Genomic DNA, 24,893 nt, shown 5'->3' with positions numbered 1-24,893 from the left:
AATATCAACCCGATACTCCAACTCGTTCCACACTCTCTGTAGCATATCAGGCGTAACAGTTTGGATAGCTGCTGTTATTTCTCGTTTCAAATCATCAATGGTGGCTGGGAGAGGTGACCGAAACACCATATCCTTAACATACCCCCATAAGAAAAAATCGCAGGGGGTAAGATCAGGGCTTCTTGGAGGCCAGTGATGAAGTGCTCTGTCACGGGCTGCCTGGCGGCCGATCCATCGCCTCGGGTAGTTGACGTTCAGGTTTCATAACTAACCTTTTTCGTAGGACTCTCCATACAGTTGATTGTGGAATTTGCAGCTCTCTGCTAGCTCTGCGAGTCGATTTTCCTGGGCTGCGAACAAATGCTTGCTGGATGCGTGCTACATTTTCATCACTCGTTCTCGGCCGTCCAGAACTTTTCCCTTTGCACAAACACCCATTCTCTGTAAACTGTTTATACCAACGTTTAATACACCACCTATCAGGAGGTTTAACACCATACTTCGTTCGAAATGCGCGCTGAACAACTGTCGTCGATTCACTTCTGCCGTACTCAATAACACAAAAAGCTTTCTGTTGAGCGGTCGCCATATTAGCATCAACTGACGCTGACGCCTAGTCAACAGCGCCTCAAGCGAACAAATGTACAACTAAATGAAACTTTATAGCTCCCTTAATTCGCCGACAGATAGTGCTTAGCTCTGCCTTTTGTCGTTGCAGAGCTTTAAATTCCTAAAGTTGTGGTATTCTTTTTGAATCACCCTGTATATTACTACATCAGGTTGATTACCGCCATGATAATTCGTAGCTTAGGATTCGCTATTTCGTGCTATAGTCTCTTATCATGGTATCCCTGTTCATTCAAAATCTCCCCCCTCTCGAAGATGAGGGAAAAGAAGGTGGCGAGGGGGGGAGGGGGGGGGGGAGGCAAGTGATGGTCGTTCTGTAAACGAGGGAAATAAAACTATCTCATAGTTGCTGGAGTGGGACTGTGGCCCGAAATTGCAGTTTTCTTGTACCTTATACCATCCACGTAAACAGCTTACCATCCTAAATGCTACGATGTCGATGTAGATGCCTTACAACTATTAACTAAATGTATTACTCTAGATTCGCCTACATTGCACCTTTAACTATGCCAACGGCCTTGCCGCAGTGGTAACACCGGTTCCCGTCAGATCAGCGAAGTTAAGCGCTGTCGGGATGGACTAGCACTTGGATGGGTGATCATCCGGTCTCCCAAGCGCTGTTGGCAAGCGGGGTGCACTCAGCCCTTGTGAGGCAAACTGAGGAGCTACTTGATTGAGAAGAAGCGGCTCCGGTCTCGTAAACTGACATACGGCCGGGAGAGCGGTGTGCTGACTACATGCCCCTCCATATCCGCATTCAGTGAAGACTGTGGTCTGAGGATGACACGGCGGCCGGTCGGTACCGTTGGGCCTTCCAAGGCCTGTTCGGACGGAATAACCATCAACTTTAAAAAAAAATTTCAATCATTAACAGTCACTATTTATTTAATGCACAACTACTTTCTTATCCGCGTTTTTAACCATTTTTCAAAGGTCTGGGCTTTGGTCTTCAATCGGTTTTAGGAATTTTTCCTGTCACTCATCGCTTCTTTCACCTCTGGCCACAACTTGGTGATGGTAAGTATCTTCGTGGTGTGGAGTCCTCGTTACTGTAGAGACCCATATACAGTGTTCATGACCACCTGTTAAAATCCTAAATAACCACCTTTTGCAATGCGGACCACCGCGAGGCGTGCAGGAAGAGGAAGTGACGTTCTAAAAGGTCCCTACAGGGATGTGGAGCCGTGCTAACTGCATTGCCGTGGCCAGCTGCGCTGTTTCTCGGTTGAGTATCCGTGGTGCTACAGCCCAGTCGAAGTTATCCCACATATTCTACATTGGGTTTAAATCCGTTGAGTTTGGTGGCCAAGGGAGTGTGGTAGAGTCATCCTGGTGCTCTTCGAATCACGCTCGTGCGTTGCAACCTGTTGGTAGCTGCCATTGTGCCGAGGGAAAACAAAGAGCATTTAGAGGTGAACATGGTCCCCGATGGTACCTATATACTTTTGCTGAGCCATTGTGCCTTCCGGAATGACGAGCTCGTCCATGGAATGCCAGAAAACGTTCTTTAGACCGTAAGAATCCCTACTCAGGCCTAGACATTTCCGACGGTTGTTGCAGTGTGTTTGCTTAGAGACGTTCAATACCTTAGACGCTAACGGCCGTCTGTTCGATGGAGTATAAAACATGATTCATCTGAAAAGACCATCTTTCGCCACACAGTGGACGTCCAGTTGCGGTTCTGGCATGCAAATTCCAGTCTTCGTCACCAATGAACAGCAGTCAGCACAAACTAGGCGGCTGCTGCAGTGACCTGTACTCAGCAAAGTCTGCTGAAAGGTCGTTGAGGAGAAACTCATCTGTGGCCCGTGGTGCAACACGATTGGTTCAAATGGTTCAAATGGCTGTGAGCACTATGGGACTCAACATCTGAGGTCATCAGTCCCCTAGACTTAGAACTATTTAAACCTAACTAACCTAAGGACATCACACACATCCATGCCCGAGGCAGGATTCGAACCTACGACCGTAGCAGCAGCGCGGTTCCGGACTGAATCTCCTAGAACCGCTCGGCCACAACGGTCGTTGCACCACGGTAGTCTTGGCGTCATTTCGCTATGTACGTTATACTTTATCCACGGTGGCACGCGAATAGTTCACATACTTAGCTGTTCCTGCAATGATGTACTCAGATAATTAAGGTAATTCCTTTTTTTACGTTTTGTTAAAATATGGTGGGAGTGACATGTGTTTCGCAGAGTGCTACCGATTTATTGTAGCCTGATATTAGTTTTATCGATACGTATTAATAGGGAGCGTAAAACACGAATAATAAACTGCCATCCAGCAGCGACTCAGTAGCGCTGCATCCCTGGCGGTAGCACTCAATGCGGGCCAGGGCAGTACTGTCGCTGGTGGAGTACTGGTTATTCTTCGTGTTTCACTGTCGCTGTTAATACGTATCGGACTATATTAATTTGGCGACCTCTGGGCTCGTAAAATACCGCTTTCAAAATGAGTTTGGTTGTAACTGGAAACAAACCGACGCTTTCCATCGACAATGGGCGTCGCATGAAAGCCATGGTGAGCACAATTTATTTGGGCCGACTCCAGCTAAACAATGCAGGAAACGAAACTGCAAATATCTGCTGAAACACCAGAGACAACGCGCTTGACCACGCTTAGGAGAGACACCGTGTATATGACGTACTTTTCGAAGTGTAATTCAACAAGCTAATAGGCCTACTACGTTTCCAAATTGATAAAAGAAGCGAACCCATAGTGACTCCTTGAAAAATTGAATCTGAGGAATAGTGTACACAAGAGGAAGTGGAAAAATTATTAGTGCTCATTAACGTGATGTGGCTCGTTCTTGAAGCCCGTTCAACATCGGAATGGCGCCAGTTCTCGACCTCACACGCTCAGCACGTATTGACAATGGAATATTTTTGGGGCCTCAAAACTGCTCGTCAATATTTCTGTTGGGCTGGTGCATAAGTTCATAGCGTTTTTCTGTAAGTTTCATAAACACAACAGATTCATGTAACATTTATTCGACGATAACACACTACTGGCCATTAAAATTGTTACACCACGAAGGTGATGTGCTACAGACGCGAAATTTAACCGACAGGAAGAAGATGCTGTCATATGCAAATGATTAGCTTTTCAGAGCATTCACACAAGGTTAGCGCCGGTGGCGACACCTACAACGTGCTGACATGAGGAAAGTTTACAACCGATTTCTCATACACAAACAGCAGTTGACCGGCGTTGCCTGGTGAAACGTTGTTGTGATGCTTCGTGTAAGGAGAAGAAATGCATACCATCAAGTTTCCGACTTTGATAAAGGTCAGATTGTAGCCTATCGCGATTGCGGTTTATCGTATCGCGACATTGCTGCTCGCGTTGGCCGAGAACCAATGACTATTAGCAGAATATGGAATCGCTGGGTTCAGGAGGGTAATAGGGAACGCTGTACTGGATCCCAACGGCCTCGTATCACTAGCAGTCTAGATGACAGGCATCTTATCTGCATGGCTGTAACGGATCGTGCAGCCACGTCTCGATCCCTGAGTCAACAGAGGGGGACGTTTGCAAGACAACAACCATCTGCACGAACAGTTCGACGACGTTTGCAGCAGCATGGACTATCAGCTCGGAGACCGTGGCAGCGCCTGCGATGGTGTACTCAAGGACGAACCTGGGTGCACGAATGGCAAAACGTCATTTTTTCGGATGAATCCAGGTTCTCTTAACATCATCATGATGGTCGCATCGACGGCCGAAGTGGCCGTGCGGTTAAAGGCGCTGCAGTCTGGAACCGCGAGACCGCTACGGTCGCAGGTTCGAATCCTGCCTCGGGCATGGATGTTTGTGATGTCCTTAGGTTAGTTAGGTTTAACTAGTTCTAAGTTCTAGGGGACTAATGACCTCAGCAGTTGAGTCCCATAGTGCTCAGAGCCATTTGAACCATTTGATGGTCGCATCCGCGTTTGGCGATATCGCGGTGAACGCACATTGGAAGCGTGTATTCGTCATCGCCATATTGGCGCATCACGCGTTGTGATGGTATGGGGTGCCGTTGGTTACACGTCTCTGTCACCCTACATTTCAGCAAGATAATGCACGACCGCATGTTGCAGGTCCTGTACGGGCCTTTCTGGATACAGAAAATATTCGACTGCTGCCCTGGCCAGCACATTCTCGAGATCTCTCACCACTTGAAAACGTCTGGTCAATGGTGGCCGAGCAACTGGTTCGTCACAATACGCCAGTCACTACTCTTGATGAACTGTGGTATCGTGTTGAAGCTGCATGGGCGGTTGTACCTGTACACGCCATCCAAGCTCTGTTTGACTCAATGCCCAGGCGTATCAAGGCCGTTATTACGGCCAGAGGTGGTTATTTTGGGTATTGATTTCTCACGATCTATGCACCAAAATTGCGTGAAAATGTAATCAAATGTCAGTTCTAGTATAATATATTTGTTCAATGAATACCCGTTTATCATTTGCATTTCTTCTCGGTGTAGCAATTTTAATGGCCAGTAGTGTATATTCTGCTTTACTATTTACAACAGTGTGCCAAGGCTGGCGTAACTTTCCGATTTCACAACTGTACAAATCTGTGGTTTTGAGGCGAAGAACTCGTCGAGCCATGTTCGGAGCTCATTTCTAACCCTAAAGGAAGTTCGTTGAAGGTTGTTCGATAGAGAGCGGAAAAAACGAGGGCACAGGGTCAGGTGAATAAGGTAGGTGTGGAATGACTTCCGAACCCAGCTCCTGTACAGTGTTTTTTGTCAGTCTAGGAGAACGAGGGCGGGCGTTATCGTGGAATAGCATCACTTCACGCTGTCTTCCTGGCCGTGGTTCTTGGATTGTGTCTGCAGGACGTCTCAATTGTTGAGAACAAATGACAGTAGTTATAGTCACACCTCGGGGAAGCAATTCCCAGTACATCGTATCGTCGCTGTTCCACCATCTTTCGTGAATGTGCACTAGTCTTTGTACGGTGAGTTGCTATTTTGTTTGCGCTCAACCATTCCTTTCTCTTCCTTGTGTTAAATGACGAGACACCATTTCTCGTCACCATTAACGACATAGGACAGGAGTGACCAGTGTTGTTCACGAGACAGTTGATGACGAGTAAGTAGAGACGCACATATGGGCACTTGCAGATTTTTGTAATTTTAGCTTAGAGCATGCTGATTTTTGAACCTTCCCCATGCAAAAGTTGCACGATGGTGGAATGATCCACAGTTTATCACGTTTGCCAGTTCTCGAATACACTGAGGGGGATAATTGTGTATTAATGCGTTTAATCGACCTTCATCAAACTCCAAAGATCTTCTTGAACGCGGAGAATAATTAATGTCGAAAAGACAGAAACAATAGTAACTTCAGGTGTGCCCCAGGGCAGCGTAATAGGTCCTCTGCTTTTTACGATTTACATAAGCGATCTGGTTGATGGTATTGACAGCTGCCTTAGACTGTTTGCCAATGATGTTGTAGTCTACAGGAAAGTAGTATCACACGAAAGTTGTGAACAAATCAATGAGGATTTGCAGAAAATAAAAGCATCGTGTAATGACTGGCAGTTATCTCTCAATATTAGTAAGTGTAACCTAATGCGTATAACAAGGCAAAAATCCCCATTAATGTATGAGTACAAAATAAATGATCAGTCTTTGGAAGCGGTAACATCAGTCAAGTATCTGGGAGTGACCATTCGAAATGATCTCAAATGGAATGATCAGATTACACAAGTAACGGGTAAGGCGACCTCTAGATTGCGGTTTATTGATAGAATCCTGAAGCGATGCAATCCTTCAACAAAGGAAATAGCTTACAATACGTTAGTTCGTCCAGTCTTAGAGTATTGTTCGTCTGCATGGGATCCTTACCAGTTGGGTCAGATTCAAGAAATTGAGAAGGTCCAAAGAAGAGCGGCAAGATTCGTGACTGGTACATTTAGCCATCGCGAGAGCGTTACAAATCTCAAAGAGAGTTTGAAGTGGGACACATTTGCAGATAGACGACGCGCTAAACAGAAGGGGCTGCTCACTAAATTCCGAAATCCAATCTTCACCGAGGATGTAGAGCATATATTATTACCACCAACTTTCAAATCGCGTAATGATCATCATTCAAAGATAAGGGAAATAAGAGCTCGTACTGAGGCGTTCAGACAGTCGTTTTTAACCTCGTGCGATCCTCGAGTGGAACAGAGGGGGGGGGGGGGGGGGGGAGGAATGTGACTTTGGCCCGAATTGTGCCCTCCGCCACACACCGCTTGGTGGCTAGCGCAGTATATACCTAGATGTAGATCCTCCTTAAAAACGAGGAAAGCATTTTCTTACCGTCCTCTGTCCAATGGCGTTATCCCCATACACAGCGTAAATGCTTCTGGCTGCCTCTACTGCTGTCACCTCTCTATTGAACCCAGAGAAATATGTCGGCACTCCATTTTCTAGCGTCCACAGCTCCATAAACTACCTCCAAATGACAAAATGTCAATATGTAAACTCAAACAGCAATAGTGAAATAGTACTTCATTACCCGTCCTCAGACGGGCAGTATCTTGACGGTTAGACGATATTGTTGGACATGTGAGGGCCATTTAACATTTCGTATTTCCGTCGGTATAGTTGGTCCTCATACCGCTCCGATAAAGGCCAGCCACACAGCCTCAAAAGTCGCGGTCTGCGTCCTCTGCAGATTCGTGGCGCTACCCGTCCCCCGAGGTGTGGGCTGCACTTTCACCCGTGATTTTAACGAACGGCCCACGAGCTCAGCTCTAGTGGCGGCAGTGTTTGGCTGGAGGCCACCGCAAGGATGCGTCAGGACTTCGGCGGGCCGAGACGTAATGGACGCGACGTGCTCCAGTTTGGTCGCTTCTCGGCCGGCTTTCACCCGGATGAAGTAACGCAGACGCCGTCAGTTGGTAGCCTTGCGCAACGGAAGCCGATCCTTGGAAACCGCAGGCTGTTTTTCTTCCATTACGCGGACAGGTAGCGCCTCTCCCTAAACCACCCAAGGGGAACACTGGGACGCTTCTATCAAGTACGAGGTCAACTCATTCTCTGTCGCTTGATACTGTAGTGGCCAAGGCTCTGGACTCGAACTGAGTAAACTGAGTGAGGTTGCATAGTGGGAAGATCCTGCCCTCGCATCCGACGAGATGGGGAGGAGGGGTTGGGGCGGCGGTTTATATCCCCGTCCGACTATCCAGGGTGCGTGGTTGCTGTTATACTTCCAGTGTTAGATATTTTCTCTTATAGAATTTAAGTATTCCGGTCATTCGATGATTATGCAAACTGTTCCTTTACTTCACCAGTTCTTTGCTGTCGCATCGATTCACCATCAGACTATTGTTGTTGTTGTGGTCTACAGTCCAGAGACTGGTCTGATGCAGCTCTCCATGCTACTCTATCCTGTGCAAGCTTCTTCATCTCCCAGTACCTACTGCAACCTACATCCTTCTGAATCTGCTTAGTGTATTCATCTCTTGGTCTCCCTCTACGATTTTTACCCTCCAATACTAAATTGGTGATCCCTTGATGCCTCAGAATATGCCCTACCAACCGATCCCTTCTTCTAGTCAAGTTGTGCCACGAATTTCTCTTCTCCCTAATTCTATTCAATACCTCCTCATTAGTTATGTGATCTACCCATCTAATCTTCAGCATTCTTCTGTAGCACCACATTTCGAAAGCTTCTATTCTCTTCTTGTCTAAACTATTTATCGTTCACGTTTAACTTCCATACATGGCTACACTCGATACAAATACTTTCAGAAATGATTCCTGACACTGAAATCTATACTCGATGTTAACAAATTTCTCTTCTCCAGAAACGCTTTCCTTGCCATTGCCAGTCTATGTTTTATATCCTCTCTACTTCGACCATCATTGTTATTTTGCTCCCCAAATATCAAAACTCATTTACTACTTTAAGTGTCTCATTTCCTAATCTAATTCCCGCAGCATCACCCGATTTAGTTCGACTACGTTCCATTATCCTCGTTTTGCTTTTGTTGATGTTCGTCTTGATTCTCTCCTTTCAAGACACTGTCCATTCCGTTCAGCTGCTCTTCCAAGCCTTCGCTGCCTGTGACAGGATTACAATGTCATCGGCGAACCTCAAAGTTTTTATTTCTTCTCCATGGATTTTAATTCCTACTACAGACTATTAGTAGACAGCATATCTGGACGACTTGCTCTCGGGATACACATATCACTGCTTGTCCGGCACGTGTCTTTTCAATCTGTAACGATGCTTTCAATATAACTGAATCAATGAACGTACGGAGTTACTATAAATTATTCACTCGTTTTCAAAGATTTATATTTTCCGCAGTATTAGGTTTATACTAACAATAAAATAGTGAAATTGTCGTGTCTCTCTGCTTGTCCGTTTCAACATTCTTTTCACAGGTAATCAGAGAGTAACTTGGGGCAACATAAAGGCTTTATTTCTTCAGAACCGGAACAGGGAAAAAATATTTCAATTTAAAGTTTTATCTAAAACCGTCTGCTCAGTTTAGTAGTTTCTTTAAAAAAGTTGTCATTCGGGAGGTGTACATACAGCCATCTTAACAGTGAATGTCAGCTATGACAATAGTAATGTAAGAACGACATAACACCCAGCCCCGAGCAGAATAAATTCTTGATCTGGCCAAGAAGCAAACCTAGGCCCCTTCGGTGAGCAATCCGCTGCGCTGCTGAGGCGAACATGGTTAGTTGTTTGGATGTTTAATCACCACAGCGTAATACGTCAAAGAGGGGGCACTGTTAGTTTCGTAGTACGCCAAAGAACCAATAGATGGCGCTGTTGGTTTTTTAAACTCCGTGGCAGACGAATTTTCGGAAGTTTACATCAGCAGCAGAGTTAGGCACCTCAATAAGTAACAGCGGATATATTTGGCTAGGATATGAGGGTTCACTGATTTTGCTGTGTGTACTGAGAGCTTAAACGACATCGCTTTGCTTCTTTTGATAGCTTTTATTTAAATTTGACTCCACCTTAGCGACAGGAGTATTTTCGGAAATTCATGTTACAGACAGAATTAAGAGCCGCAGTCTTACCTTTACAAATACAAAGTAACACTGAATTTACTTGGATAGAATATGTGGATTTTCTACTTCCGCTTAAAAACTTAACGACATTACCATTGCTTCTGTCGATGGGTTTTATTTATATTCTTTGCTAGATAAAACGATTTTATTAAGGTTCCTTTGTGATTTAGGTGCCTACTCATTACTGTTTCATTTCTTTTTATATAGGAATAAAAATGTCTAGACAATGGTGGAGTTTTCCTGAATACAGCAGAACATCTAAAAGTCTGAGGACGATGTGGTCTCAGAAATTCAGTGAAGATTGTGGCAAAATACTTGCTGCAGCTCGCGTAACATCAGGCTTTAACTCACTCTTTAGAAACATGATAGTGATGGGATGTGGATTAGGTGAACGAGTTTTTATGCCCTGAATCCCTATTAATTCCTAACCATTTACCGTTTCACTTTAAACGTGCAGAGCTCCTAATGAGCTTATGTTATGCCATGACTATACAGAAAGCACAAGGCCATAGAGGGCGTGTACCAGGTTTGGGTTTTCGAACGGCAGCTCTACATGGCTTTCTGCCGTATTAGTGAAGCATACAAGCTGTTTGTTCGTGTTCCCAATCATACTACTTCAGACATTGTATACAAAGAAGCTTTATTGATGAATTCTTCTCGAGTTATCAGCCGAGTGGTGGCGTCGTCTTGTCGCAACGTTTCAATGAGTTTCGTACCCATCATCTTCTGGCGAAGTCAGAAGATGTTAGGTTCGAAACTCACTGAAACGTTGCGACAAGACGACGTCACCACTCGGCTGATAACTCGAGAAGAACTCATCAGTGGAATACGCCGAGAAAGACTGAACCGGCATAAAAGAAGCTTTATAATTAAAAAATAAACACACGTGCGAAGTCTCGGGCATAGCTATAAATAAACACTCGGGCAATGTCAGGTTTCAAATATCATTGAGGCGTGAATAGAACCGTTAACTCGCCGAGTTTGCATTATGCTCATCAGTTGACGTACGAGTGCGGTGGCTTGATGAAATGGCGTCAAGACAAGAAAAGAGTTTCCGTGTGTCGGAATATGCGAGATGTTTATCTCTTATACTAATGTAGCGTGCATTCAGGGGAATTATGGAAGACAATCGTAACGTAAACGGAGCATTGTACGTTGATATTTACAGTTTAGGGACACTCGTTGTCTCTGTAAAAAGAAAAGTACTAATCGACCAAGCGTGCCATATGCATCCGTGGAGAGGGCGAGGGAAAGTTTCGTACGGAGTGAGGAAAAAAGTCAAAGGTCCGCGCAAGCCGCGAACTTGGAACACCGCAGCAAACTGTGTGGAAGATTTTGCGAATGCGGCTAAATTTCAAACTGTATCGTCTGCAGCTCGTGCGCCAGTTAAAACCAGAAGATTATGAGCTGCGCCTGAAGCTGACGTGTGTCAGTTCTGATGGCCTCCCAGGTCGCCTGATCAACGCCTTGTGACACTTTCCTTTAGGGTTTCTAATAAGGACAGTGTTTACCTACCCCTGTGTCAAGAACACTGTAACAGTTCAGTTCAGCTGTTGCTGCACAACCGGCCGGGGTGGCCGAGCGGTTCTAGGCACTTCAGTCTGGAACCGCGCGATCGCTACGGCTGCAGATTCGAATCCTGCCTCGGGCACGGATGTGTGTGATGTCCTTAGGTTAGTTAGGTTTAAGTAGTTCTAAGTTCTAGGGGACTGATGACCATAGATGTTGAGTCCCATAGTGCTCAGAGCCATTTGAACCATTTTTTGTTGCTGCACAAGGTATGGAACGAACTTGACTACCACTTGGATGACGAGAGGGCAGTCATAGAACATTTCTAGTATGCAAAATGCAAACTTGGCGAGTTTACAGTTGCATTCATGCGTAAGTGAAATACTTTGGAAACTACAGAGCTTCGAAAACGGATGAATCATTAATAATGGTTCAAATGGCTCTGAGCACTATGGGACTTAACATCTATGGTCATCAGTCCCCTAGAACTTAGAACTACTTAAACCTAACTAACCTAAGGACAGCACACAACACCCAGCCATCACGAGGCAGAGAAAATCCCTGACCCCGCCGGGAATCGAACCCGGGAACCCGGGCGTGGGAAGCGAGAACGCTACCGCACGACCACGAGATGCGGGCAATCATTAATAGTAACCGTGTATTATGGCGCAGAGGGATCTTCAAATTAAACCGTTTATGCGTAACACTGGGTTCATTGTGTGTTGAGTCTATGAAGAGATTCTTACGTCGATCCAAAGTGTACACACACACACACACACACACACACACACACACACACACACACAAAACTCACATTACACTTCTATAGTTTCTATTTTCGATAGGCTTCCAGCAGAACAGAGTCAGAAAATCCATATTTTGAAACCTTTATTGAAAAGTTTCCTTTTGTAACACTTCCTTCATGCTGTAAAGAACTTCTTCGCGGTCGTTTACAATTTCGTCTTTTGTGTTGCTGTTTGAGTAAAGGAAATGGTTCTCAACCCGAACGCCAAAGTCCTTAGTGGTGCACTAAGTGGGTTATTGGAAATAGTACGTTCTTCCCTTCATTCTCTATGTGAACTGACGTAGGTACAGAGAGCTACTGTATAATTCAACGCGAATTACGAACTATGGTGCAACTTAGTATTTTTCAGAAACTCATTACAGTGGCAGAGGTAAGCGATTGGTAACAGAAAAATGATAAGGGCAATCAGGAAACAAACCTTAGAGTATCGAATTCGTGACCTTAGACACAGAGACTGAAACACTCTTTCGCCGAATCCAACAGTAGGTGTCTCGCTTTAGTGCACTTGCTGTATTGTACTGTATGTTAACCGGGGGGCCTAGAAACGATGGAGAGGCTCCGTCCCTGCCGCAGCCGCAGTGGTCCACAACCCCACGACGACTACCGCAGTCCACTACACCCCTCCGCCACCCCACACCGAACCCAGGGCTATTGTGCGGTTCGGCCCCCGGTGAACCACCCAGGGAACGTCTCACACCACACGAGTGTAACCCCTATGTTTGCGTGGTAGAGTAATGGTGGTGTACGCGTACATGGAGAACTTGTTTGCGCAGCAATCGCAGATATAGTGTAGATGAGTGGGAATAAGGGGAACAAGCCCGCATTGGCCGAGGCAGATGGAAAACCGTCTAAAAACCAGTGCACTTGTTACTTGAATTTGCATCATTTCTGTGAACTGCGCAGTTACTGGCCGAGCGGACGCCGTTCTGAGCAGCTTCTCGCCCAGGACGTCAAGAGCTTTAGGCCTGTAACGAACAGTGCCAATATTGTGACATGGGAACAGCCTTAATCTTATCTGTTTATGTGGCTATACATTTGACTAAGTTAGTTTGAAATTTTGAGTTCGCATCGGCTTTAGTTACATGTCACTTACATCATGCTCTTCTGGTGACTTCTTCACACTGCTAAAACTCTGACCTATCAAGTGAGATTACTGCAGGGACTGTCAATTTAAGCAAGACGTTAAGGATAAGGCGTCTCACTTCAGTTTTCAGCAGAACGCTGAACTAATTACGAGACACTGTATGGCAGGGCCTGTCCTTTTCAGACGTACGAAGGAACATTGCATCCTACTTATGAGCAGTACAGGCACTGCAAAACCGGCCTCTATTTATCCGCCGACACCAGGCAAGCGGCATTAAATTAAAATGCCTCCCCTATACGGGAATATACGTAATGGATGTACGAGTGAAGGTTGTACACACATGGCTGACGACTATGAAAACTTGAGTCCGTCCGCGAAGCGTGCACGGATAGCCTAATACTATGGCGACCACTCGCGATAAGCGGAAAATCCATGTTCAAGTCCCAGTCCGGCACCTGTTTTTAGTGTCGTCATTCCATTATACAGCTCATGGTTGCTTATAATCACAACAGCAAATACATTTCATTTAATTACGGAATTATTTATGTATATGTGGTCATTTGTTGACCTATCTGTATCTCTAAACGGCTGAAACGGTGCAAAGTCGCAGTCGTAGGTTGTCTGTCTAATGACTTCCAAGGGCAAGAAAAATTTGGATTTCAGTATTTTATATAATTAAATAGTGAATTTAAAAACTTAAATTGTGGTCATAATTTACTCAATAAGATGTATAATCTTACTTTAAAGCTTTAACACAATGAATCAGCGTAATTCCAGGTGCACAAATTCATATGCTATTCGAGAAAGAGAGCACTTAGCGACTTCTAAAAACATTACGGTAATTTAAATTTTTCTAAATTTTTTCTCACTCAAATCCCCACGTCATGAAACGAAAACTTTATCGCTTACTACATTTTCGTTCTTGCAAAAAATAAATAAATAAATAAAAATAAGGGGAGAAGATCGGCAAGAATCTCCAGGAAAGAAAAGATAAGGAACACCGAAGTAATAAGGAGAATGGAAATAAAAGAAAGAATATATGACGTAATGGATAGGAAGAAATTACAGTGGTACGGGCATGTACGACGAATGGAGGAAGCCAGAATACCAAAATTGACACTGGAGTGGGAACCGGAGGGGAGAAGAAGAAGAGGACGACCTGTGACCACCTGGCTCCAAAATGTACAGCACACAATGAGGAGAATGGGCGCAGAGGAAGAGGACACGCAAGATCGAAACACCTGGAGAAATATTTTGAGAGTATAGTTTAAGAACGTTTATTGTTTGTATTGTAATTTCCAAGTAAATTATTATGTTGGAGATAAGCCTCTGTAATGAGGAAAAGCTCAAAAATAATAATAAAATAAAAAATAAAAAAATCAATATCAGGCTTAACGTTTCAGTTTATCAATTCTTTACCGCTACAACTATTCGTAACACATTTCGCTGGCAGTAAACATATACACCACTGAAATTGTCAGGGGAATTCAAAGGTAGACGTGACAACTGGAACACATATACAATACTGGCCATTAAAATTGCTACACCAAGAAGAAATGCAGATGATAAACGGGTATTCATTGGACAAATTTATTATACTACAACTGACATGTGATTACACTTTCACGCAATTTGGATGCATAGATCCTGAGAAATCAGTACCCAGAACAACCACCTCTGGCCGTAATAACGGCCTTGGTAACGCCTGGGCATTGAGTCAAACAGAGCTTGGATGGCGTGTACAGGTACAGCTGCCAATGCAGCTTCAACACGATACCACAGTTCATCAAGAGTAGTGACTGGCGTATTGGGACGAGCCAGTTGCTCGGCCACCATTGACCAGACGTTTTCAGTTGGTGAGAGATCTGGAGAACGTGATGGTCAGGGCAGCAGTCGAACATTTTCTGTATCCAGAAAGGTCCGTACAGGACCTGCAACATGCGCTCGTGCATTATCCTACTGAAATGTAGGGTTTCGCAGGGATCGAATGAAGGGTAGAGCCACGGGTCGTAACACATCTGAAATGTAACGTCCACTGTTCAAAGTGGTGTCAATGCGAACAAGAGGTTACCGAGACATGTAACCAATGGCACCCCATACCATCACGCCGGGTGATACGCCAGTATGGCGATGAAGAATACACGCTTCCAATGTGCGTTCACCGCCATGTCGCCAAACACGGATGCGACCATCATGATGCTGTAAACAGAACCTGTATTCATCCGAAAACATGACGTTTTGCCATTCGTGCACCCAGGTTCGTCGTTGAGTACACCATGGCAGGCGCTCCTGTCTGTGATGCAGCTTCAAGGGTAACCGCAGGCATGGTCTCCGAGCTGATAGTCCATGCTGCTGTAAACGTCGTTGAACTGTTCGTGCAGATGGTTGTTGCCTTGCAAACGTCCCCATCTGTTCACTCAGGGATCGAGACGTGGCTGCACGACCCGTTACAGCCATGCAGATAAGATGCCTGTCGTCCGACTGCTAGTGATACGAGGCCGTTGGGATCCAGCACAACGTTCCGTATTACCCTCCTCAACCCACCAATTCAATACTCTGCTAACAGTCATTGGATCTCGACCAACGCGAGCAGCAATTTCGCGATACGATAAACTGCAATCGCGATAGGCTTCAATCCGAACTTTATCAAAGTCGGAAACGTGATGGTACGCATTTCTCCTCCTTACACGAGGCATCACAACAGCGTTTCACCAGGAAACGCCGGTCAACTGCTGTTTGTATATGAGAAGTCGGTTGGAAACTTTCCTCACGTCAGCACGTTGTAGGTGCCGCGACCGGCGCCAACCTTGCGTGAATGCTCTGAAAAGCTTATCATTTACATATCACAGCATCTTCATCCTGTCGGTGTAATTTCGCGTCTGTAGCACGTTATCTTCGTGGTGTAGCAGTTTTAATGGCCAGTAGTGTACCACTGACAGGATAAGGAGCATTCAAATGAAGAGGTGCAAGATGGAAAATGAGCAAGGTAACTGAAACTTCCTGGCAGATTAAAACTGTGTGCCCGACCGAGACTCGAACTCGGGACCTTTGCCTTTCGCGGGCAAGTGCTCTACCAACTGAGCTACCGAAGCACGACTCACGCCCGGTACTCACAGCTTTACTTCTGCCAGTATCTCGTCTCCTACCTTCCAAACTGTTTATTACACACATAAAAAAAAAGTTTTACATTACCCCGGTTCCCAGAAATCCTGAAGATAGACGTTGACTGTGGATATTGTATCACAGACATAGTCCCTTTCACTGTTCAGAGATGTCATTAAACCCGCCCAAAGATGTAAACAACCATTCATGAGCAGCGCCTATTAGACGGAGGGGGTCTGACAACCGATCAGTTCCAGTCATTCCACCAGGAAGGAGGTACACGGCTCATGTCTGTGGTTCAACCGTGCCGAGACGGTCAGTACCGTGGTTCGATCGTGTCCGCATTGTTACTTTGTGCCAGGAAGGGCTCTCAACTAGGGAAATGTCCAGCCGCCTGTGAGTGAACCAGAGCGATGTTGTTCGGACGTGGAGGAGGTACAGAGAGACAGGAACAGTCGATGTCATGCCTCGCTCAGGCCGCCCAAGGGCTGCTACTGCAGTGGATTACCGCTACCTACGGATTATGGCTCGAAGGAACCCTGACAGCAACGGCACCAAGTTGAATAATGCTTTTCGTGCAGCCACAGGACGTCATGTTACGACTCAAACTGAGCGCAATAGGCTACATGATGCGCAGCTTCGCTCCCAACGTCCATGGCGAGGTCCATCTTTGCAACCACGACACCATGCAGCGCGGTACAGGTGGGCCCAACAACTTGCCGAATAGACCGCTCAGGATTGGCATCACGTTTTCTTCACCGATGAGTGTCGCATATGCGTTCAATCAGACGATCGTCAGAGACGTGTTTGGAGGCAACCCGGTCAGCCTGAACGCCTTTGACACACTGTCCAGCGAGTGCAGCAAGGTGTAGGTTCCCTGCTGTTTTGGGGTGGCATTATGTGGGGCCGACGTACGCCGCTGGTGGTCATGGAAGGCGCCATAACGGCTTCACGACACGTTAATGCCGTCCTCCGACCGATAGTGCAATCACATCGGCAGCATAATGGCGAGGCGGCCGTCTCCATCGACAATTCGCTCACCCATCATGCACAGCTTGTGAATGACTTCCTTCAGGATAACGACATCGCTCGAGTAGAGTGGCCTCCGTGTTCTCCAGACATGAACCCTATCGAGCATGCCTGGGATAGATTGAAAAGGGCTGTTTATGGACGACGTGACTTACCAACCACTCTGAGGGACCTACGCCGAATCGCCGTTGAGGAGTGGGACAATCCGGATCAACAGTGCCTTGCTGAACTTGTGGGTAGTATGCCACGACGAATACAGGCATGCATCAATGTTAGAGGACATGCTACTGGGTACTAGAGGTACCGGTGAGTACAGCAATCTGGACCACACCTCTGAAGGTCTCTCGCTGTATGGTGGAACAACATGCAATGTGTGGTTTTCATGAGCAATAAAAAGGGCGGAAATGATGTTTATGTTGATCTCTATTCCAATTTGCTGTACAGGTTCCGGAACTCTCGGAACCGAGGTGATGCAAACTTCTTTTGATGTGTGTATTTCGAAAGTAATCGCCGTAACTGTTAACACATTTATCGGACGATGAGGCAAGACTGCCAGTGCCTTCATGGAAAATGTTAGCGGGTTGCCTACGAACCATGACTGTGTACAGGCGTGCACCTTAAACGCCCCCTTTGGAAAAATTTATGAATTACTGTGCTGGTAAACCTCTTACGTTATTTGATTTTCAAACAGCTGAGCAGAGCTGAACGTACTCAGACATTTCTTTCTTTACTTATTCTGATCAACACTAAACTGACACACAATATTTTTAGCGGAACGCAATATGGCTTTCAAAAATCCCTACAAAAGAATGGCCCTGACTAACAATAACCTGTACCTTTCATGAATCACTTACCTCACAAAAATCTTCGTTACTCGAGCTACTGCAATACAGCGAGCGCCACTACTGCCAGCTAAATAAAAGATTCTAACTACTGAAGGCACTAACTACAGATAGGCATAGTCAGTAAATGAAAAATTTTGATAGAGAACAAACAATGTATTTACCGTAATAATATTCAAAAGTCATTATATATATATATATATATATATATATATATATATATATATATATATATATAAGTTCATGATATCCAGTATTACAAATTTACTCTTTCTGGCGGACACGCTTCCAGATCGTCCGCTCTTAAAATTCTGCCATATCTCTCCCCACATCCACCACTGCTGGTGGCTCACCTCCAACTGCGCAGCGCTACACGCTGTTCACATCCAACTGCCCAACACTACAATAGCAAATATTCCAACAATGCAAACCAGCCACAGACTTCACAGCACAGTCAGTGATTTTCATATAGAGCGCTACGTGGCGTTACCAACATAAAAACCTAAACAGCCTACTTACAACCTCTTCTTCCTCACTAAATTGACGGCCACGAATGTCTTTCTTCAGGACTCGAAAAATATGATAATAGCATGGGGAGGGATCGGGACGTTATGGAGTATGTGTGTGGGCTTCCCACTGGAACTTCTGCAGCAAAGTCGAATCAAGCTCGGCAACATGTGGACAGGTAATTTTATTTTGCGAAGGGTCTGACAATCGCTTGAAGACAAATATTTTCACATGGAAAAGACGCCGATAGCAGCATACGTTTTTTTGTTTTTTGTTTTTTTTTCATGAAATTTCTGAATACACCATAAATAAGACGAAGTTGAAGGAAAAGGAAAATGGAAGCTGAGAATGAGTCATTAAAATAAATGAATATAAGAACCCTGTTTGTGGTTTCTCATGCTTAGGTTTTTGTGTCTTTCCGAGTAAGTGGAACGATCTCGGGTGACTAACCTGCGTGACTAACTGAAAGAGGTGGCCGGTCCGGGTTCGACCGCCTGGACAAGTTTGTAAATGCAAGAGTGTCGAAAGACCAATGTTGCAGCAGCAGCGTGCACTTTTCACTGTGTGCCAGTAGTTTTCGGGTACCAAGCGAAAAGAAAAACACTCAACAACGTTCTTTAGGTAGTAACAACAGACCCAGCTTGTTAGTTCACCGAATAGGTTTCTCAACTGTCCTACTAACATACTACAATAAAGGCCCAAAAAATACTGAGACTTAACAGTGTAATAAGAATTACGAGAGAGGTACAAGAACAACTATTCGAATTACATGTAACTGTGTCGGAGGGATACAAGAATAACTATTCGAATTACATGTAACTGTGTCGGACGGTACAAGAATAACTGTTCGAATTACGTGTAAATGTGTCTTGGCTTTTGAAAGGCACTGATATATTTTCTTCACATTTGTTTAAAGTATTATTGGTGAATACTTCTTGAGATTCCAGCTTATCAATGGCATTAAACAAGTCGCCCAATTTCGATGAGACAATGAGGCTTCCCTCTTCGAAACACCACGACTCAACAGTGTTTATGTCCATCTGGGTTCCCCTACAACTACTTATCAGTTCCATAATTCGCCAATGTCTGCAGTCTAAAAGTATTGCTTAATTTATTATTTATGTAAAAAAATTATTTTATCCGAATTCATATTGTAACATGACCAGGACATTGTGATAAGTATTCTACAACGTAGCTTTCGGTATACGAATTTGTGATATCCGGTGTATGTGATCCGTGTCGGGTCGACTTTAGGTAAAGGATACTCCAGACAGATTTGGTGCGGTGCACGACCACCCCCATTAAGTATTTACATGTAACTTCCATATCCTCGCCGAGCGGTTGTAGGCGCTGCAGTCTGGAACCGCGCGACCGCTACGGTCGCATGTTCGAATCCTGCCTCGGGCATGGATGTGTGTGATGTCCTTAGGTTAGTTAGGTTTAAGTAGTTCTAAGTTCTAGGGGACTGATGACCACAGCAGTTAAGTCCCATAGTGCTCAGAGCCATTGACTGCCATTGACTTCCATATCCTCAACGGCCCATCGATGCAAATGCACAAAGTAAAATCTGGTGGTCTGGTGGTAAAGGGCGTCTCTGGCAGCCTAGAGTTCGCGGTACTGAATCCCGGTCGGACCACGGATTTTTCAGTCTGCGTTTTAACCTAGACTTCACCTCTCAACCATGTTAGGAGTCGCCGTAAACGACACGTAGTTCGTATCTCACGTTAAGCTGTAGCTGCCATTTCGCCGGATGGGTAACTGGGATAGCTTAGGGACACGCAAAGCTCCAAAGTGGCATACGATACCTTAAAGACACACATATTTGTGAACAGAACATCACTTCAGAAGAACAATTTTAAAACCACGAAACATGTAACACGTTCGGATGATATTAATATTTACATTTTCTACCTGAACGACAACATAACGAACACCAAACTTCTGTGGTATTTCAAAAAGACGTCACGAAGTGCGGTGTGAACTTACACAGAGCCATCGAGTCAGACAGGTATCAGATGGTTTCCTAGGACAATGACAAGAAAGGCGCTTCGACGATAACTCACAGTTCGTAGGCAGCAATCACTGGTGGACATCTGTTTGGCAGCCCAGTCATAGGTTCTCCTATGTTCTATGACGCATGCTTAGAGACTCGTAAGATAAAATGAAGCGTTGTCTTCTTGACATACAATGCTAAAGTTACGCAGCTTTCTTTTGTGAACACTCGCGATTAGCAGCAAGTGGCAGTCCAAACTGATCTTGTGACTCAATCTGGTAGTCGGGTAAATGATTACAGAGCTTGTTGTTGGAAGCAACGTTTAGATTGACAGTTTACAGTTTCCGCCGTCCGACGCCCCCTTTTTTCACAAGCAGCTGTCTTGTCTCAATCGACTATCATGGCAAGTGAGTTTACTGCCGCGCCCCTGGCGTTTTATTCCTAAATTGAGTCTCGCGTGTCACGAGCGATTATTTTCGTTTACGGGGCAGCACCAAAGTGCCATGCGTTGAGAGCTGTCCGAGGGTGCCCATAAACCTGGGATCAAGAGTGAAACGACCCGGCCTATTCCAGGTCACTACGCGTCAGGAAACTGGAGATTCACACATTGGCGTGCAGTTAAAGAATGTGTATTGACAAGTGTTGATGTAGGCAGCCTTATACAGCACTCCGTCCGGCCTCAGGCTCACACTGCGTGCGTACAAAAGCAGCCGATTGTAGAATGCATTGTTTCCCCGATGGGACCTGTGACCTGTGACTGTGTCCCGGATCGTGGCCAGCAGTTGCCGCGGTGCCGTGTGTATCACCAGACGCAAAGAAAGAGCGAGACCCGCCCAAGTCTTCCAGAGTTGTCCCTGCTAGGCAGCCCCGCACGTACTCGTGGTCTGCATGTCGTGCGCTTGGGTGGGATAGCCGACACTCGTTGTTTGGTGCCAAGCAACAACGCCTCGGTCACTCCCCCCCCCCCCCCCCACCTTGGAGTCGACCAGGATAGTGACCAATGGCGTGTAGGCGGATAGGACGCCGCTACGGCACACCTCCCACAGTCGGATCATAGAGAGCGTGCAGTCCGTCAGCCGAAGTCCCTCAGGGGCGGCAGTTGTCTGCAGACTAACTCGCACATCGGTGAAATTTCCCAAGTCCCGTAGCCGTCCTGCTACAGGTGTAACGAGGCTCATGGCGGAACTGGACAAGTTAATCAGCTGACAGGCAGCCAGAATATCTTAATCACGAAGGATTAGTCGTGAAGTCTCTGAAACTCAAAAATCCGTCATTCTCTCCAGTCAGACAGTATGACGGCACAACAGAATACCATAATCCCCTAAGCTCGTCTATTTACACGCTTACAGCTACGCTTCTGATGTAGTCCCACAGGAGTGGTGTTGGGGGTACAAGTGAGTTTATCTTATTGCTTGTTGTGTCAGCTTTTCCTAGCTCGCTCTGTAGAGAGCATCGTTTGGTAGGCCTGGTTATATTTGCAACCGATGAGTTTCTCGGTAGCACGCAAGTTACTTCACTTTTGGTCACATTGTGTTGCGGCATAAAATGCCACCCTTAAATGTAACAAGAGGGAAACATTTTAATTACCACTGACGCCAGTTCTGAGTGTAGTTGGACAGTGTAATAGTGAATTCTCAATCATGCTATCGGACCCACTTAGTAGTTTGGGTTTCCACCATTCACAAGCGCAAAGACGAGTTAAAACTAGAAGCCGGCCGGAGTGGCCGAGCGGTTCTAGGCGCTACGGTTTGGAACCGCGAGACCGCTGCGGTCGCAGGTTCGAATCCTACCTCGGGCATGGATACGGCTGCTCAGCTCTAGTTGACGCAGCCAGTAGGCTTTCAGCCGTGTTACCGTGCGGACGGGCTCGGAGCGCCGAGCAGTGCTCCGCAGGTGTTGTTGTTTACCCGCTAGCGCGCGGTCGCGTCGTTGTATTGCGGTATAGTACCTGTACCGACCCGACATGGCGTTCTCATATCGAAAAGCTACAATCAAACTAACGTTCAACGCATCGTACACGAGTCCGAAGGCCCATGAAATTGAACGGTTTCTACGAGACATCATGCACGTAGAACCACAAGAACTGGTAGGAATTCATCTGTCTATTGTAACCAGCACAGTGTGCCTCAAACTGATTGACGAAGCGGCCTGCGACAGATTACTCCAACGATCTGCAAACGGCTTTCGCTTCTGTCACGCCGACGGTAACGTGAGCGTGGTAGGAGTTGACTATGCTGGTCTGGGGGTGCGTACCGTGCGCATCTTTGAACTACCGTTCGAAGTTCCTGCCAACCTAGTCGTTGATGCGCTGCGGCCATACGGCACAGTTGCACAGTTCTGAGCCACACAGAGGAGAAATGGAACACATTCGAAACGTACCCTGTCCTTAACAGGGTACGACAAGTGCGCATAGAACTTAAGAAGCACGTTCCATCATATGTTTTCGTTGGTGGCTGCCGCGCAATTGTTATATATGATGGACAACCGAGGACCTGCTCGAGCTGCGGCCAGGAGGGCCATGTTAGAAATGAGTGTCTGCAGCGCCGCCTCGTTCAGGTGCCCCGCAATGAACTTCCCAAACGATCCACTATGACCTCTCTCCCGCTAACATATGTGGAGGCGGCACGACATGATGTGATGGATGATCAAAACCTGCTACCTCCTCAAGCCGCTGCCAGCTCCGTTGGAGAGTCAGCGCCGTCGACGACGCCGCAGCCCAACGGTGCAGAGGTTCCTACAGCCTCTGCCCACCGCAGCGTCGTGGGCACCCAGCCATCGGCACTGTCGGGATCAGACACCGGGGTTCCTAGCGACCGAGACTGTGTCGAGCCCCGCCCTCCAGTGGATGTCGAATCTCGGACCCGAAAGCAAAAATCACCCAAGTGACACAAGAAGAGGCGATTGTCAGCTGAAGAACAGGACAGGGATGTGAAGCCGGCGGAAGACATCGACTTCGTTGACTCGCCCACAATTGCAAAGGACTCCAGTGGCATCATTCACCAGAAGGTGCCTGAAGGCAAAGAACACTCTCCTAAATCTGGTGGCCCAGAAAACGAGGCGCATTGCGTCGACTCCCAAAATGTGGGCTCCTGTGAAAGCGACCAGCTCCCAATGACATCACAATCGTCTCTTGGTGATTGGGCAGACGATATGGAGGCAGATGATGCACAGCAAACATCGATATCTCAACCAGAGCCCATGGCTGACATTGAGCCCGGAGGGCTCTGCCAGTCAGGGACTCATACGGCACAGTAATGCACAGCATGCAGATGGATGGCTGTGTGGTGTGTGGTGTGTGAGATCACTGTGGGCTTGCACCGGCACACTGCCTCCGCCACTTGATAAGTCTCAGTCATACCGTGTGGGAACAGTCAATGTAAATGGTGTCTACTCCACTGTCAAGACCCGCATGTTACACGACATGATCAGAGCGGCAGACTTGGACATTGCCCTTCTCCAGGAGGTCCGTCCCGAGCTGCGTTTAGACCTATATGGCTACACCACGTACAACCTACCCGTAGGTGATGGCGCAGGAGGAACGGCAATCCTTCTCCGAGATAGCGTAGACGCGACGGAAGCGACGTACTTGCCGAACGGGCGAGGCATCGCACTCACACTTGGCGCAGTCTGCCTCATTAACGTCTACGCTCCCTCCGGTAATTCGCACCGTGGTGACAGGCATGTCTTCTATTCGGAGGAGGTAGCCCCACTTTTGCAAGGAAATATGGACCATTACATAGTGGGCGGCGATTTTAACAGTGTTCTGCGGCCCGAGGACCTGATACCGCATTACGTCCTATGCCCGGCTCTACAAGCATTGATACGTGACCTCGCGCTCCACGACACATGGCTCTTACATCAGGGGACCCAGAGTGGATATACGCACTTTACCAGCCATTCTGCCAGTCGTCTGGACCGGATATACGTCTCGCGTGCCCTCCGCACAGCAACCCGTGATGCAGAACTCTGGCCGACGGCCTTCACGGACCATCTCGCGTACATCTGCATTGTCACCTTGCCCCGGCAACTCACAAGACGCAGCAGGGGCCCGTGGACGCTGAACGTCTCCCTCCTTCGCGAGGAAGCGTGTCGGCGAGCAGTCACTGACACGTGGCGTCGATGTATCAGGCACCTGCCCATGTATGCTTCCACGTTGCTGTGGTGGCTGGAATGTGTCAAGCCTGCACTCCGAAAGACCTTGATGGCCTACGGGCGTGACAGATCGAACTGGCAAAGGGCAACATCGGAATTTTACTATACAGCGTTGCGTGAGCTGGCGACGCAACCGCCGTCTCCCGAACGTCAGATGTCCGTACAACGCATCAAAGCTCGTCTACTTCGCATCAGGACAGAGCAGCTAGAAGGTGTCCGCATCC

The 24,893-nt window shown here is 46.6% G+C and overlaps 1 protein-coding gene across 2 annotated transcripts in view; it reads left to right on the top strand.

Moving 5' to 3' along the window:
* Window positions 1–24,893, top strand: part of LOC124545001 — a 121,603-nt gene that overhangs the window by 68,315 nt on the left and 28,395 nt on the right. The window contains exon 1 of one of the 2 annotated variants that reach the window (XM_047123756.1): window positions 22,579–22,585. The exons of the other annotated variant lie outside the window; for it this stretch is intronic. Coding sequence (XP_046979712.1) covers window positions 22,580–22,585 — 6 coding nt within the window. The 5' untranslated portion in view covers window position 22,579. Of the gene's footprint in view, window positions 1–22,578; window positions 22,586–24,893 lie in introns of those variants that run through there. 2 annotated transcript variants of the gene reach the window in all.

The sequence above is a fragment of the Schistocerca americana genome, chromosome 8 (genome assembly GCF_021461395.2).
Source record: "Schistocerca americana isolate TAMUIC-IGC-003095 chromosome 8, iqSchAmer2.1, whole genome shotgun sequence".
NCBI classification, from domain to species: Eukaryota; Metazoa; Arthropoda; class Insecta; order Orthoptera; family Acrididae; genus Schistocerca; species Schistocerca americana.
Note: the sequence above shows the minus strand (reverse complement) of the source record. Positions and strands in the feature narration are given on the sequence as shown.